The sequence below is a fragment of the Pantherophis guttatus genome, chromosome 2, assembly GCF_059756535.1.
Source record: "Pantherophis guttatus breed Tessera chromosome 2, ASM5975653v1, whole genome shotgun sequence".
Lineage (NCBI taxonomy): Eukaryota > Metazoa > Chordata > Lepidosauria > Squamata > Colubridae > Pantherophis > Pantherophis guttatus.
This window is the reverse complement of record NC_142064.1, coordinates 90,596,380-90,611,506: the sequence shown is the minus strand read 5'-3', so window position 1 is coordinate 90,611,506 and position 15,127 is coordinate 90,596,380. Positions and strand designations below refer to the sequence as shown.

At 41.2% G+C, this 15,127-nt stretch overlaps 1 protein-coding gene across 24 annotated transcripts in view; it reads left to right on the top strand.

Moving 5' to 3' along the window:
- Positions 1–15,127, top strand: part of ZNF462 (zinc finger protein 462) — a 175,035-nt gene that overhangs the window by 82,106 nt on the left and 77,802 nt on the right. For 11 of the 24 annotated variants that reach the window (XM_034410637.3, XM_087886396.1, XM_087886390.1 and 8 more), the window contains 4 exons: positions 3,062–3,311; positions 4,179–9,604; positions 11,929–12,093; positions 14,846–15,123. In XM_034410637.3, coding sequence (XP_034266528.2) covers positions 3,095–3,311; positions 4,179–9,604; positions 11,929–12,093; positions 14,846–15,123 — 6,086 coding nt within the window. In that variant the 5' untranslated portion in view covers positions 3,062–3,094. The remainder of the gene's footprint in view (positions 1–3,061; positions 3,312–4,178; positions 9,605–11,928; positions 12,094–14,845; positions 15,124–15,127) is intronic. The other 13 variants (XM_087886399.1, XM_087886398.1, XM_087886397.1 and 10 more) reach the window with 3 other exon arrangements.

The following is a 15,127-nucleotide window of genomic DNA, read 5'->3' as shown; positions in this document are numbered from 1 at the left end:
TTTTGCTACAGAACAAGTGGAGTGTTTGGTCTGAGTGATTTACTCATGGGCAAGCCAGAGTTAATAACCTTTAGAAGAAGCTTCAAGAAAATGCAACCATGTGGTACTGACAACTCTCACTTGCTTTTTTTTACCTTGTAGGGAGATGTTTCATTTGTTATTCCCCCCCCCCTTCTTCCTTCTGATTCCTAAGCTGATGCGAGAACTTTCTAAACAAGGAGGAACACAGCAGAGAAAGTCCTGCTTCTTTCTTCCCTTTTTCTTTCTTTCTTTCTTTTTTTTCTCCCTTGGTCCCTTTCAGTCCTTAAAGGAAGACTCCATCCGGTATGTAAAGGAAGAGATTCCCCGCCCGTTTTTGTTTTTTTTTCCTTTCCCCTTGGTTTCCATACACAATGGAGCTTTCAAGAGAACCTCTCTCCAAAGGAATAGCTCCAGCCTTTGTGTTGAAGGGTGTGCCTATTGGCAAGGCTTGCTAAGCAGACAGCTTGGCTGGTGATTAACAAAGGTCATTAGACTTTGGAATCTGGCAGGCAGAGTCAGATGGTATGTCTTCTGTGGATAGAAGAATGACTCCCATGAGGTTAAAGCGCATACTGTGGAAGGCTTTTCCCCTCCCTTTGCTTCTTTTCTTCCTCCTGGTTCTCCGTCTGCCTCCCTTTCTTCTATCCATCCTGTCTTAAAATAATAACAGTAATAATCTGGTTGCATTAGTGTTTCTTGCTTTGCTTTGGACTGGGAGGCCACCTGGCCAGTTCTTTTTGCTTAAGCAAAGACTGTTGCTGATGGATCGTTGAGGGTTGGAAGAACCTTCAGAGGTATTTTGACCATGGCTTTGTTCAAGGAGAGGAGGAAAAAGGCTGGTTGGATTGCAACCTTGAAGTCTTGGGCATCTGTTCTTTCCCCTTCAAGGGGAAAAAAATTCTGGTTTCTAATCCTGGCCTTGGAAAGCAAAGGAGAAGATGGAGAATATTGTGTGGAGGAGATGAGGCTGAGATAAGTGAAGCCATGTTGTGTGCAGGCTACAAGCTCTGAGCCTATCTCTCCCTTACTTAATACATGGCATGTCTGAGCTAAAATGGCTGCTCTGTCTGTCTCTCTCTCTCCCCCTCTACCTCTCTCTCTCTCCCTCCTAAAGCTCAGAGGACTAGGACAGCTTAGTGAGTCTTAAAGCGTCAGTGACGCAGGAGCTCATATCTCTTGAAAGTGTGATAAACACATTCAGAGAGCTGTGGCTTGTTTGACTTAGATGAAAAGACTATGCTGGGGGGGGGGAGGAAGTTTAAGAAGATGGACAGTGAGAAGATCCGTTTCATTATTTTCTCTCCTGCTTTTTCCTCTGGAGCATTCTGAATCCAAGAAGAGACGTCTGCTGCACCATGGCAAAAGGGGTGGGTGGGGGGAGAAGAGAGATTGTTTTCAGGTCTAATGGACTGTGCAAAAGGAGACTTATGGGGTGGGGCCTCTGTGTTCACTGCTGTAATTTGATCCAGAGCAGATAGCAACCTCTTCCACACACAGTCTGGTCTGGTGCTTGCACATAAAAGATTTTGAGTCTCCTGATTGTTGTTAACATTGTTAGCTGAAAAGAAGGCAGGGCCAGCATTCAGTCTTTCAGGGGAAAGAGGAAGGTGAAGTGGGGCACCAAGAGATTGCTGTGGGTGTGCTTTTTCTGCTTATTAGGTCCACATTTTTAAAACCATGCCATCGAGAGGAATTTTCTTCTGATGCAGGATCCTGGTAGTGCTGCTTTTCCTTTGTAATACGGGTGGGAAGCTGGTCGGCTTTGAACATTTGATAAACATCACCTCATGTTAACATGACAATGAGAAGATGGGATTTTTCTCAAAGCTCATTTCAGCTGCTATTCCATCTCTTAGTCTGGTGGAGCTCTTAGACTAAATATGACCTGAATTGTGTGAGGAGACTTTAAAATAAACAGCTCATTAAGGTAATAGCTGCTGGATTAGTCAAAGCTAGCATACAGTTAGTGTATGAAAATAAGTAAGTATCTTATCCTAGTCTGCTACATATTTTCAACCTATTCAGTGATAATTTCTCAGAAGCATAGAAACTAGAGAATTTATTAAGTATTTAATCAGCATGCTTAAAATCATGTCTGAAATACCGGGAGAAATATATATATATATATTATCTTATATATATATATATATATATATATATATATATATATATATATATATATATATATATATATATATATATACACACACACACACACACACACATACACACACACACACACACACACATACATACATACATACATAATCTTGCTAAAGTTCCATTTCTGTTATTGAAGGAGGTTTAGATGTTCTTTGACTATCATTTTCTTTCACCTTGCAGGCTTGGAATTTCACAATTGTGGCCCTACACATTTGGAAAGCTCTAGAGTTGAGAGAGATTACATAAAACAACATTCAGTCATAGCTGGTTATATCAAATGTAGTAAACTTGGAAAGGGGGAAAAGTAGTTTAAAGGCTTTTTGGTTAAAAGTTTGGACTCACCATGGGAGAGGAGGCGGCTGTACCAACTTAAAACTCAATGCCAGTTAAATTTAAGCAAGTTGCAGATGTCAGCCTAACAGGGTTGTTAAGAAGGTTAAAATTGGATAAGATATAATACGTGTGCCACGTAAACTTGGAGGAAGCATGGGATTAAATGTCTTAAGTAAATAATCTGCTTGGCTTTCTAAAACTTTTTCAACAATAGTTCCCATGCATTTTATTGTTGATGGCTTTCCAACATATGCTTCCTTGTTCTTTGGAACTGGATTGATGAACAGGTAAAGTGAGAGTAGAAAGGGCAATTGGGCAAGACTTCTGCATAAAGTAACTATGAGTCACATATCTGAATGTATCAAAAGTACGTTAGGTCCCAGATTTCTGTAAAAAAAAAAACTGTTACTGTTCTGGTATGCTGTATTTCTTACGTTTGGAGAATATTTCCTTTCCTATATTTGCTCAATACTGAATCTGCTGCTGTAACAGTTTTGTGAACTGTTCTTATAGGCAATATGTTTCTTCTCCATCTTTTTTTCAGGTTTTCCTAATGTAAAGCTTAGCAACAAAGATCATGGAGGTGCTGCAGTGTGACGGCTGTGATTTTCGAGCGCCTTCCTATGAAGACCTTAAAGCTCACATCCAGGATGTTCATACTGCATTTCTGCAGCCCACGGATGTTGCTGAAGAAACTCCTAGCCCATCGAGATTCGGTTCCATGAACAGTGACCAGGCTGAGGTGGAGTATTCTTTGGTAAAAGATGAATTTGCAGTGGCAGATGGGATGGCAGGTAACTTTCTATTTGGAACGTCATTCTGAGAAGTTATCCCATTGCAGCATTCTCACATTACCATCCTAATCGCCATATCCGAATCTTATGACAGATAAAAATAACCAGGAATTGCTTTGCAGGGCAACCAACACCTGTGTTATTCATGTTCAACAGGAAGCAACCATACCCTGTGGCTGAGAATGTAGATTCCAAGAAGTATTCATCAAGGAATCTATTACTTGTTCGTCATGGACTGGTTGAAAAGGAGAATAGCTACATAGGGCTGCTAAGTTTTTGATAAGACTTTTTCTTCTTTTGTTACATTCAGAATTTACAACGCGATGTCTAGAAAGCCATTTGTACGTGAAACTCATAGTAGGCATGCATTTCAAGATAAATATGTTGTGGAACAACTTTAATAGTTTATCTAGTTGCTAGCAGCCTTTCGTTGCTAACAAAACGTGAGATGTGTTTGTGTGTGTGTGTATCCCTAAATTGCACTGGAATTTTATCCTTATTTGTTAACTAGTAATTGGGGGCGGGGGATGGTTACATTATTTAGAAATAGTATATATGAATTCAGCACTCTATAACTAACATTAAAAATGTGTATCTATATGTATGAATTAATATTTACATTTCAATTGTGCTTTTATTACTAACTTTCCCTGCAAGACAGTTGTAAAGAATAAGGTGGTGGGGTTTTTTTAAATTTTTGTTTTGGTTGTTTTTTTGTTTTTTGTTTTACATCCTATCTAGTATTTATGAACCAAATACCTTGGGAGGAAACACAGCTTTGAAGGGGGAAAAGAAAAACAAAGAACTGGCGCTGTAGTAAGCATACTTCACAGATAATATTTACTATTTTGTTTTCTTCTTTTTTAGGGCAAAATGCAGCTCAGCTGGGAACTGGCAATTACTACAGCCATAGCCAGGGTTATTATGGCCAACATATGCTCTCCAAATCAGCAAGCAAGTTTTTCCAGTGTAAATACTGTGTACGTTATTTCCGATCCAAAAACCTTCTCATAGAACATACCCGGAAAGTCCATGGTGCTCAGACTGGAAGCTCCCCAACTGGATCCACAAGTGCTGGTTCCTTAAACTACAACATCATGATGCACGAAGGCTTTGGGAAGGTATTTTCATGCCAGTTCTGCACTTACAAATCTCCAAGACGTGCACGGATTATAAAACATCAGAAAATGTACCACAAAAACAGCCTGAAGGAGAGCTCAACCCCTCCTGCTTCTTCAGCTACTATATCTGAATCAACTTCTGCATCTGTCTCGATGCAGGATTCGTGCAAGGAGCTTCCAGCTGAAGTTGTTGAGCGTAGCATTTTGGAGTCTATGGTCAAGCCTTTAACCAAATCAAGAGGCAACTTCTGCTGTGAATGGTGTACCTATCAGACGCCCCGAAGGGAACGTTGGTGTGATCATATGATGAAGAAGCACCGAAGCATGGTGAAAATACTGTCCAACCTGAGGCAGCAACAGGATGGGACCAACATGTCAGATGTTGTAAACAAAAGTCCCCCAAGCCCTCCCCCAAACTCTAACTATATACCCATGAATGCTTCTGGGCGAGAGATGCCCAACGCAACTGTCCCAAACTACAGGAGTTCGGTAAACAATTCTCTTATCAGGTCCAACGCCTCTTCAAAATTTTCCTCTGCTTCCTACCCTCAGATGAAACATAAGGCTCCTCACAACTCGGGCATTGTTAATTTGTCTGACCGATCTCGTTATGGTGACATGGCAAATTCTACTGATCTGGATACCAACAGCATGCTGAATGACTCCAGTTCAGATGATGAGCTCAATGAATTAGACAGCGAGAATGGGTTGAACTCTATGGATCACCAAAGCTCAGGACTAACTGCTGAGCAGCTGATGGGATCTGAGGGCCACAAGTTACTGGAAACCAAGGGGATCCCCTTTAGAAGGTTTATGAATAGGTTCCAGTGTCCTTTCTGCCCTTTCCTTACCATGCATCGGCGAAGCATTTCTCGCCACATTGAAAACATCCACCTCTCTGGAAAGACAGCCGTCTACAAATGTGACGAATGTCCTTTTACCTGTAAGAGCTCTTTTAAGCTTGGTGCTCATAAGCAGTGTCATACTGGCGCAGCTTCGGACTGGGATGCCGTGAATTCCCAAACTGAAAGTATAGCTTCTTCTTTAAACGAAAGTACAGTATCCTACGAAGGGGGGAATATAAACGGCAGGAAATCCGGGGGGATCATGGATTCCATGCAGCAGCAGCAACAGTCTCCGCAGTCCAATTCGCATCATCCGTATAAATGCACCATGTGCAATTATTCCACCACGACTTTGAAAGGCCTTCGGGTTCATCAGCAGCACAAGCACTCGTTTTGCGATAACTTGCCAAAATACGAGAGCCCATCAGCAAATACCCTGCAAGACAGTGAGCCCGATGCTCATGCTTCTCCCAGCACTGTGAAGAAAAGCCAGACCTCAATTCTTGGACTGTCTTCTAAAAACAACTTTGTAGCAAAAGCCTCTAGGAAGATGTCCAATGATTTTCCCTTAGATCTGTCCCCAGTCAAGAAAAGAACTAGAATTGATGAGATTGCCAGTAATTTGCAAAGCAAAATCAATCAGAACAAGCAGCAGGAAGATGCAGTCATTAATGTGGAGGATGATGAAGAGGAAGAGGATGACAATGAAGTGGAAATAGAAGTAGAACTGGACAAGGAAGAAGAACAAACAGAACCACTGATGGAAATAGCGGCATTTGCTTCCCAGCAAATATGGGGAAGAGACCCAGGTGATCCTCAGAAAGAACCCAACTACAGGAATATCCCCCACGATTACAGCTCCACCAATGGGGCAGAAATTGAGCTAACTATATCTGAGGATGAGGAAGAATATTATTGTTCTTCGGTGGGTTTGAAGGATCCAGGACTGAATTCATCTATTCTAGGCAGCCAGGCAAGCCTATATGGATCTGATCAAAACAATGAGAATTCAGATTTTGGTGATTCTGGAAGGCTTTACTATTGTAAACACTGTGATTTTAGCAACAAATCTGCCAGGAGTGTTAGCACTCACTACCAACGGATGCATCCCTACATTAAATTCAGCTTTAGGTATATTCTTGATCCCAACGACCACAGTGCAGTGTATAGGTGTCTTGAATGTTACATTGATTATACAAACTTTGAAGATCTGCAACAGCATTATGGTGAGCATCACCCGGAAGCCATGAATGTATTAAATTTTGATCATTCCGATTTGATCTATCGCTGTCGCTTCTGCTCTTACACCAGCCCCAATGTTAGGAGCCTGATGCCGCACTACCAAAGAATGCATCCGACCGTTAAAATTAACAATGCCATGATATTCTCAAGTTACGTAGTGGAGCAACAAGAAGGATTAAGCTCAGAATCGCAAACGCTGAGAGAGATACTGAACTCTGCTCCAAAAAACCTGTCCACTTCGACCCCAGTTGCACGTGGGACTTGTGGCATACCTGCTGCTTTTAACAAAAGTTCTTCAAAGGGCAATAGCCCCGAATCTGAAAGCCAAAAAGAGTCAACAGTCAACAGTGTTGTAGTTTATGATTGTGATGTCTGTTCCTTTGCAAGTCCCAACATGCATTCCGTCTTAGTGCATTACCAGAAGAAACATCCTGATGAGAAGGCTTCGTATTTTAGGATTCAAAAAACGATGCGAGTGGTGTCAGTAGAGAGGGGTTCTGCCCTAGCTCAGATGGCTTATGAACTAGGGTCACCTGGCTCTCCCAAAATGTCGCCGTTACCACCTCCACCACCTCCAGACCTTACAATGGAACTTTACTACTGCAAACATTGCTCTTACAGCAACCGGTCAGTGGTTGGGGTACTAGTACACTACCAGAAAAGGCACCCAGAGATAAAAGTGACTGCCAAATACATTAGGCAGGCACCCCCAACTGCAGCAATGATGAGAGCTGGAGAGATACCTCCTGGTGTTCGTAGACCTACAGTTTCTATGCAACACCTGAATAGGGATAACTCTGATGGTGCTGTAGCTCCAGCGGAGAACGAGATGTTCTTCTGCCAGCACTGTGATTATGGAAACCGGACTGTAAAAGGGGTCCTTATTCATTATCAAAAGAAGCATCGTGATTTCAAAGCCAATGCAGATGTGATCAGGCAACACACAGCCACCATCAGGAGCCTCTGTGACCGGGGTCAGAAAAATTCCCCTGGTAGCTTACAAATTGCTACTTCTGGTTCCGACCAAGAAAGGGCTAAGTTAAGAGCTCTCAAATGCAGGCAGTGCTCTTATACATCCCCTTATTTCTACGCATTGCGGAAGCACATTAAAAAGGACCATCCAAGCTTAAAGGCTACTGTCACATCTATTTTGAGGTGGGCATTTTTGGATGGTTTAATAGAAGCTGGATATCACTGTGAATGGTGTATCTATTCTCATGCGGAACCCAGTGGCTTGCTTGTGCATTACCAAAGGCGACATCCTGAACATTACGTTGATTACACATATATGGCAACAAAACTCTGGGCAGGGCCAGATCCTTCACCACCAGCCTTACTAATGCCATCAGAAATGAAAATATATAGATGCAGAGACTGTATTTTTGAAGCCTCTTCCATTTGGGATATCACTAATCACTACCAAGCTTTTCACCCTTGGGCTATGAATGGAGATGAATCGGTGTTACTAGATATTATCAAGGAAAAAGATGGTGTTGATAAAATGAACCCAGTATCTGATGGTATTGGTGCCAGAATAATTTCAGAGGATCATTTAGCATTGCCACACGGGGACCCAGATACCGAATACGCAGAAGAGTCAAACCTTTCCCAAGATAAAGCTCTTCAGCTCACCTCTGTGAATCCTGCAATATCCTCTACGCCGTACCAGTGTACAGTGTGCCAGTCAGAATATAACAATTTGCATGGACTTCTCACCCATTATGGAAAGAAACATCCTGGGATGAAAGTTAAAGCTGCAGATTTTGCACAAGACATTGATATTAATCCAGGAGCGGTGTACAAATGTAGGCATTGTCCTTACATTAACACACGCATTCATGGCGTTCTTACACATTACCAGAAGAGACATCCTTCCGTGAAGGTCACGGCAGAAGATTTTGTGCATGATGTGGAGCAACCTGCTGATATGAGCCAGAATGACGTGGAGGAAACCAGCAGAATTTTCAAGCAAGGGTATGGTGCTTACAGGTGTAAATTGTGCCCCTACACACATGGCACTTTGGAGAAGCTCAAAATTCATTATGAGAAATACCATAACCAGCCTGAATTTGATGTATTTGCACAGTCTCCTCCAAAATTCCCTGCCTCCATGGAGCCCGAAGTTCTCGCTGAAATTAAGCCCTCCCCTGAGATGGCTCCAGAAGATCTCCTCGGAGACGATTCGCTACCATCTTCCCATTTCTCCAGTTCCCATTTGGTTTCTCATACTGTGTTCCGCTGCCAGCTTTGTAAGTATTTTTGCTCTACCCGGAAAGGGATAGCCAGGCACTACCGAATAAAACACAACAACGTTCGGGCACAGCCAGAAGGCAAGAACAACCTATTTAAATGTGCCTTATGTTCCTACACAAACCCTATTCGTAAAGGTCTGGCTGCGCATTACCAGAAGCGGCACGACATTGATGCTTACTACACGCATTGCTTAGCAGCCTCAAGGACTATAAGCGACAAACCCAACAAAGTGATCATCCCCTCACCCCCCAAGGAGGACTCTCCTCAGCTAAGTGAGGAACTGAGAAGGGCGGTGGAGAAGAAGAAATGCTCCCTCTGCTCCTTCCAGTCCTTCAGCAAAAAAGGCATAGTCTCCCACTACATGAAACGCCATCCCGGAGTATTCCCCAAGAAACAGCATGCCAGCAAGCTTGGGGGTTACTTCACTGCGGTGTACGCGGACGAGTATGAAAAGCAGCAACCTCCCCCAGAAGAGAGGAATGATTTTGAGAAGCCCGAATTGGAGGTGGAGGCTCCCGAGATGGAGTGGCTTCCTTTCCGGTGCGTCAAATGTTTTAAGCTCTCCTTCAGCACGGCTGAGCTGCTCTGCATGCATTACACTGACCACCACAGCAAGGACCTGAAGAGGGATTTTACCATCCTGGGAAGTGGGGCCCGTTTCCAGTGCAGGCATTGTGACAGTAAGCTGCAAAGCCTGGCAGAGCTGACCACGCACTTGAATGGCCACAATGAGGAATTCCAGAAACGTGCCAAACGCCAAGAGAGGAGGAAGCAGCTTCTGAGCAAGCAGAAATATGCGGATGGTGCTTTTGTAGATTTCAAAGCAGAGAGGGTAAGGATCTGATTTTACATTGCTTTTTTCCTATTTGATCATCTTCTTTCTTCTTCTTCTTCTTCTTCTTCTTCTTCTTCTTCTTCTTCTTCTTCTTCTTCTTCTTCTTCTTCTTCTTCTTCTTCTTCCTCCTCCTCCTCCTCCTCCTCCTCCTCCTCCTCCTCCTCCTCCTCCTCCTCCTCCTCCTCCTCCTGCTTTTCTCCTTCTCCTCCTTCTTCCTCTCCACCCTCCCCATTCTGCAAAGGTTACTAATTTCTTATTATTGCCCTTGGTAACTGAAAAGCTTCAGGCCCTACAGTCATTGGGTTGTGCCAGTAAGTTCCATGCACATTGTTTCCTTGTTTCATTTCTTTCCTCCTCTAGACTTCTGGCATGCCGTTTCATTTCCTCCTTTCCTGACTTTTCATTTCGAAGTGAATTTCTCTTCGAATAAGAAAATCATAGTTCTTCTTCTTCTTATCTGTTCCTCTGTCCCCGTGTCAAATATATTTCTTGTTCTTGAACAAAAAATAGCAAGAATGCAAGGAAATAATTGAGAAGAAAATCCAGTGCAAAGCCCTTTGTATCTGTGGATGTAAACCAATCTCTTTAAATGAACTGCATATTAAATTAAACCCTTAGTTTGCTTGATGATATACATGGAAGAACATGCCTCTTTTGGAAGTAGTCAAAGAGTGAATGTCATGTGGAATAAAACTTGCTCTTAATGGCATTCTGTCATACACAGAGATGTTTCAGCAAGTTGGTGCTAGAGAGAAAAGGGAAATGATAAATGCATCTCATTGGATCAAAAGCTACCTTCTGGTTTTGCAGGGGAATAATTTTCAAGTGGGATCCCAGTGGAATTATGTCTTTGAGACTGATTGTCAAATTAACGGGGATCTATTTTTGGTGAGGGAAGAAATAAGAATATGGCATATTACAGAAATGATAATGATGGTTCAGCATTCTGGAAAAAGAATCAGAATGAGCAAAACAGGGAAGTTAGGAAAAACTTCATGGCCACAGGTTCTGAAGAGATTGTGTTTGATCGGAATGATTCAGCACATATCAGTTTTACAGCAAATTCAGTCATACATCTGAATATCTAAAATTTGTCTGAAATGTTTGTACATACTACAGGTAGCCCTAGTCTTACAGCAGTTCATTTAGTGACTTTTCAAAGTTACAATGGCACTGAAAAATGTGATTTATGACCGCTTTTCAAAGTTACAACCTTTGCAGCATCCCCATGATCATGTGATCAAAATTCAGATGCTTGGCAACTGGTTCATATTTATTACCATTGCTGTGTCCCAGGGTCATGTGATCACCTTTTGTGGCCTTCTGACAAGCAAAGTCAATAGGAAAGGCAGATTCATTTAAAACCGGGGTTACTAATTTATCAACTGCAATGTTTCACTTAACAACTGTGGCAAGAAAAGTTGTAAAATTGGGCAAAATTCACTTAAGAAATGTCTCAAGAGAAATTTTGGGCTCCGTTATAAGTTGAGGACTACCTGTATTAGCTATTAGCTCTCTGCATTCAGGTGCAAAGATTCGCCTTATTTTGAAAATCATACATTTTAAAAAGAAATTTTCTCTTTGGTACTTCCATTGACCAAGCTGGTTGACATTTAAATAATTGGGAACTATACTCCAGCAGATACAGAGAGCACCAGATTAAGAGAGACTTCTGTGAGTAATTTTATAAAAAAAATCCTTATGAAAGACATACAAATTCTCAATTAAATTTCGTGGTGCTTACAGGCGCTCACAAACATAACTACTAGAATTGCTCCCCATAGAGAAAGACATTAATGTCCTGTTGGTTTAGCATAGCTGCAGCTAAAAGGATGTTATTTGAGTGGGGAAAAACTCGATGATTTATGTTTTGATTTTCTTTCTGTACACAAACTCAAAAGTTTTGCCGTCCCATTTCGTATTGCTAGTAGAAGAATGCTGCAAACTGAGGTTGAGTTTTTCTACATGCCCCAAGGGTTTGAATCAATATTGTAATTGCACGCTGTATCTATTTTGGGACTTTTAAACATCAGTTTTTAAAATAAACTCATTCCAACTCAGAGTTTTACTTATTCCAAGAAGCAGCATAATGTTGCCTCTCGTATTTAAATCTACAAATTTGTGACATTGTTTAGACCAGTGTTTCTAAACCTTGGCAGCTTGAAAATTTGTGGATTTCAACTCCCAGAAATCCCCAGGCAGCCCTGCTGCCTAAGTAATTCTGGGAGATGAAATCCACAGGTTTTCAAGCTGCCAAGGATGAGAAGCGCTTACTTAGAGAAGGAATGCTTAATTAAGTTTCAAGTTTTATTGCCTTACAGCCTTTTGGCAGCTTGGAAGAAGTTTCAAAATTGAAAGAGAGGAAGGTGGTAGGATACAAATGTAAGTTCTGTGTCGAAGTTCATCCGACTCTTCGCGCCATCTGCAATCATCTTCGTAAACATGTCCAGTATGGGAATGGTTCCTCAGTCTCTACTGGAGTCAAGGTGAGTCAGAACTATATATAAGATTTTATACCATGATTTCTATGTAGCTTTCCTTTTTTTTGTTGGACTTAAGCCTAGTTCCTTTGGGGCAGAATATATGCACCCATATTAATGTTGTTATAACACAACAATGTGAAACCAAAGCTGCCAGTTGTTTGCTGGTGTTGGCCTTCACATCAATCCCCCCCTCCCAAGAATCTAGGATGTTGTAATGTATCAGCAAAGCACATGTGTGGATCCAACAATGTAGCCATTTGTAACTGCAGCTGGAAATTTTGACATTTCTAATTCAAATTTTTTGATATGGAGCCCTTTGCGCCAATATCCACTGGGACCTCCATGATTGATTTATGCCATAATCTTTTAACTTTAATTTTCAGATCAGGATACTTTGCAATCTTCTCCCCATTCTTTGTCTTCTATTCTATTATCTCCTGGAATTGCCACATCAGTTACCCACACTTCCTTTTCAACCACAGTTAAATCTGGTGTGCTATGAGCCAAGACTTTATCAGTCTGTATTCTGAAAACTCACAATACTTTAACTTGCTCATTTTCACCTACTTTTTGTTCCCACTAATTTTTTCATTACTGGCACAGATGTTCCAGTGAATCATTTTGGTGATTATGTTATGTCGTTGTTTATAATCAGTTTGCGTGATCTTCAACAAGCTGAGTATATGGTCTACTTTTTCTTCTGCTTCTTTGCCCATTCTGCACTTTGAATCATTCTATGATTTTTTTTTTCAATTCTGGACTTGATTGCATTAATTTGGATAGCTTGCCCCTGATATTATCTATGTTCAACAATGTAATGTCAGTGCTGCCAGTTCTTTTGCTGGTGTTGGCCTTCATATGCATTAAGTTCTTCTGAAGAAGCTAGGATGTCATAAGGTATCTGGGTAGCATATGTATGGATCCAAGCATCATTATTATTAAACTTAAATGCTGACTGACTCTCAGCAACCCTGGGCAGCTTATAACAAATAGACATGCTAAATTGTTATTGCTCTTTTGTGGAACCTTGAGGAAAGGTTTGGACTAACATATCTAAAAGCTTTATACTGATGTAGCCAACCTGTTTTCCAGAGGTGGGCTTCAGCAGATTCTGACCAGTTCTGGAGAATCAGTAGTGGAAATTTTGAGTAGTTCAGAGGACCAGTAAATACCACCGCTGACTGGCCCCGCCCCCATCTATTCTCTGCCTCCCGAGTCCCAGCTGATCGGGAGGAAATGGGGATTTTGCAGTAATTGGGGGAAAGAATGGAGATTTTACAGTATCTTTCCCCTGCCACATCCACCAAGCCATGCCCACCAAGCCAAACCCACAGAATCGGTAGTAAAAAAAAATTGAAACCCACCACTGCTGTTTTCTGAAAGCTACTGATGGAAGTCTTGGTATATGCTGCCCTAGGATCCTTTGCTTTGAACTGTTTCCTGTCTTCTAAGAAAACAGTTCTTTACTTCCTTTTATATGAGAAGCTGCTCTTGACTATTAGATGTAAAAACCTCAGTAGCCAGAGGAATTGGATGCATAAAGTTTCCAAGGACAAGGCTGAAGTTGGTGTTGCTTCTATAACATTCTTCCCATGTTTCATTTTTAAATAAATGTTTTGTATATAATGTTATCATTTCTGTTTAGGATGTTACTGCCTATTGTGCATTTATTTATATAAAATTCTTTGTAGCTATAAATTATGAAAAAGAATTGAATCAAGGCCTTATGTAGAAATGCATAGTTTCTACATAATTCACCTGTAATTGCTGCAAAACATGAACTTCTGTTTTTAAGTCAAAATATACCCACTCTTAAGTTTAAATTTAGCTTTCCTTTAGAGATAACTTCTTTAATTAAATCTTGGTATGAGATATGTTAGTACAATAAATGAAACTTAACTGGAAATGGCCCCTTATTTGCATTCTGCTTGCTATGTGTCCTATCTTTTTACGCATACATGCTATTGAATGGAAAAATGCTTTTTCTTCAAATGTGGCAGTAAATGTTTTCTATAAGTTTATTTCCTTCCCAAGTTTTTACAGGCCATGACCAGAGTTTACATGCCTTCTGGTAATGGTGGTTAGTAAACCATCTGTGGATCTTTATTTAAGGCTGACAGATTGATATATTTTATAAATTAATGCAAATAAGCTGAATGTGCCCAGTAGGTGAGAAAAGTAATGAATACTGTGTAGTCTTTTTGATATTCTTCTTATCCCCTGCTCACCCCCACCCCCTCACCACAAATTAAATCTAGAATATTTTACACAAATTTGGACTTTTTTGAACAGATCTATAGAAGCCAGTATATAGTTGCCAACTAAATAGTTGGAAAAATATTTGTTTGGGCAAATCAGCAATATATATATATATAGAAGGCTTATAGTGTAGTGTCCTTGTACCAGTTTTACATCAGGAAGCCAAAAGAACGTAAGGAAACACTGCAATAATCTTCTGTAAGGAATATTGGCATTGCCTCAAAATTGGGACATTTCTACCTAATGAAGTGAATTGTTCTGAGAAAAAAAAAAAGGTTTTAGCAACAGAATGCACTCCAGCCATGCTGATCACCACTAAAAGCTGTATGTTGCTTTTCAAGACATCTTAGCTCAGATTGCATGGATGTCTGCTCATAGCTGGATTTCAAGATTACTGCTATCAGAAGAAGTTGCTAGGCTTCCATAGATATAATGGTAACCATAGGGCAGAAGGGAGAGAGAATTGATGGCTTTGGTGGGGATGTGTGTCTTTTAGCAGGAAGCTGAAGAACCTTCACATGCAGCTTTCTTGGAGGGTATTGAGGGAGCCAAAGACCATATGGCCACTATGGAACTTGCAGAAGCTGAATCTGGACCATCACTGGAAGATGAAACCAGACCTGGTGGCTACCATTGCAGCCAGTGTGATCGGGTTTTGATGTCTATGCAGGGTCTACGATCGCACGAGAGGAGTCACTTGGCCCTGGCCATGTTTACTCGCGAAGACAAGTACAGCTGCCAGTACTGTTCCTTTGTTTCTGCATTCAGGCACAAGTAA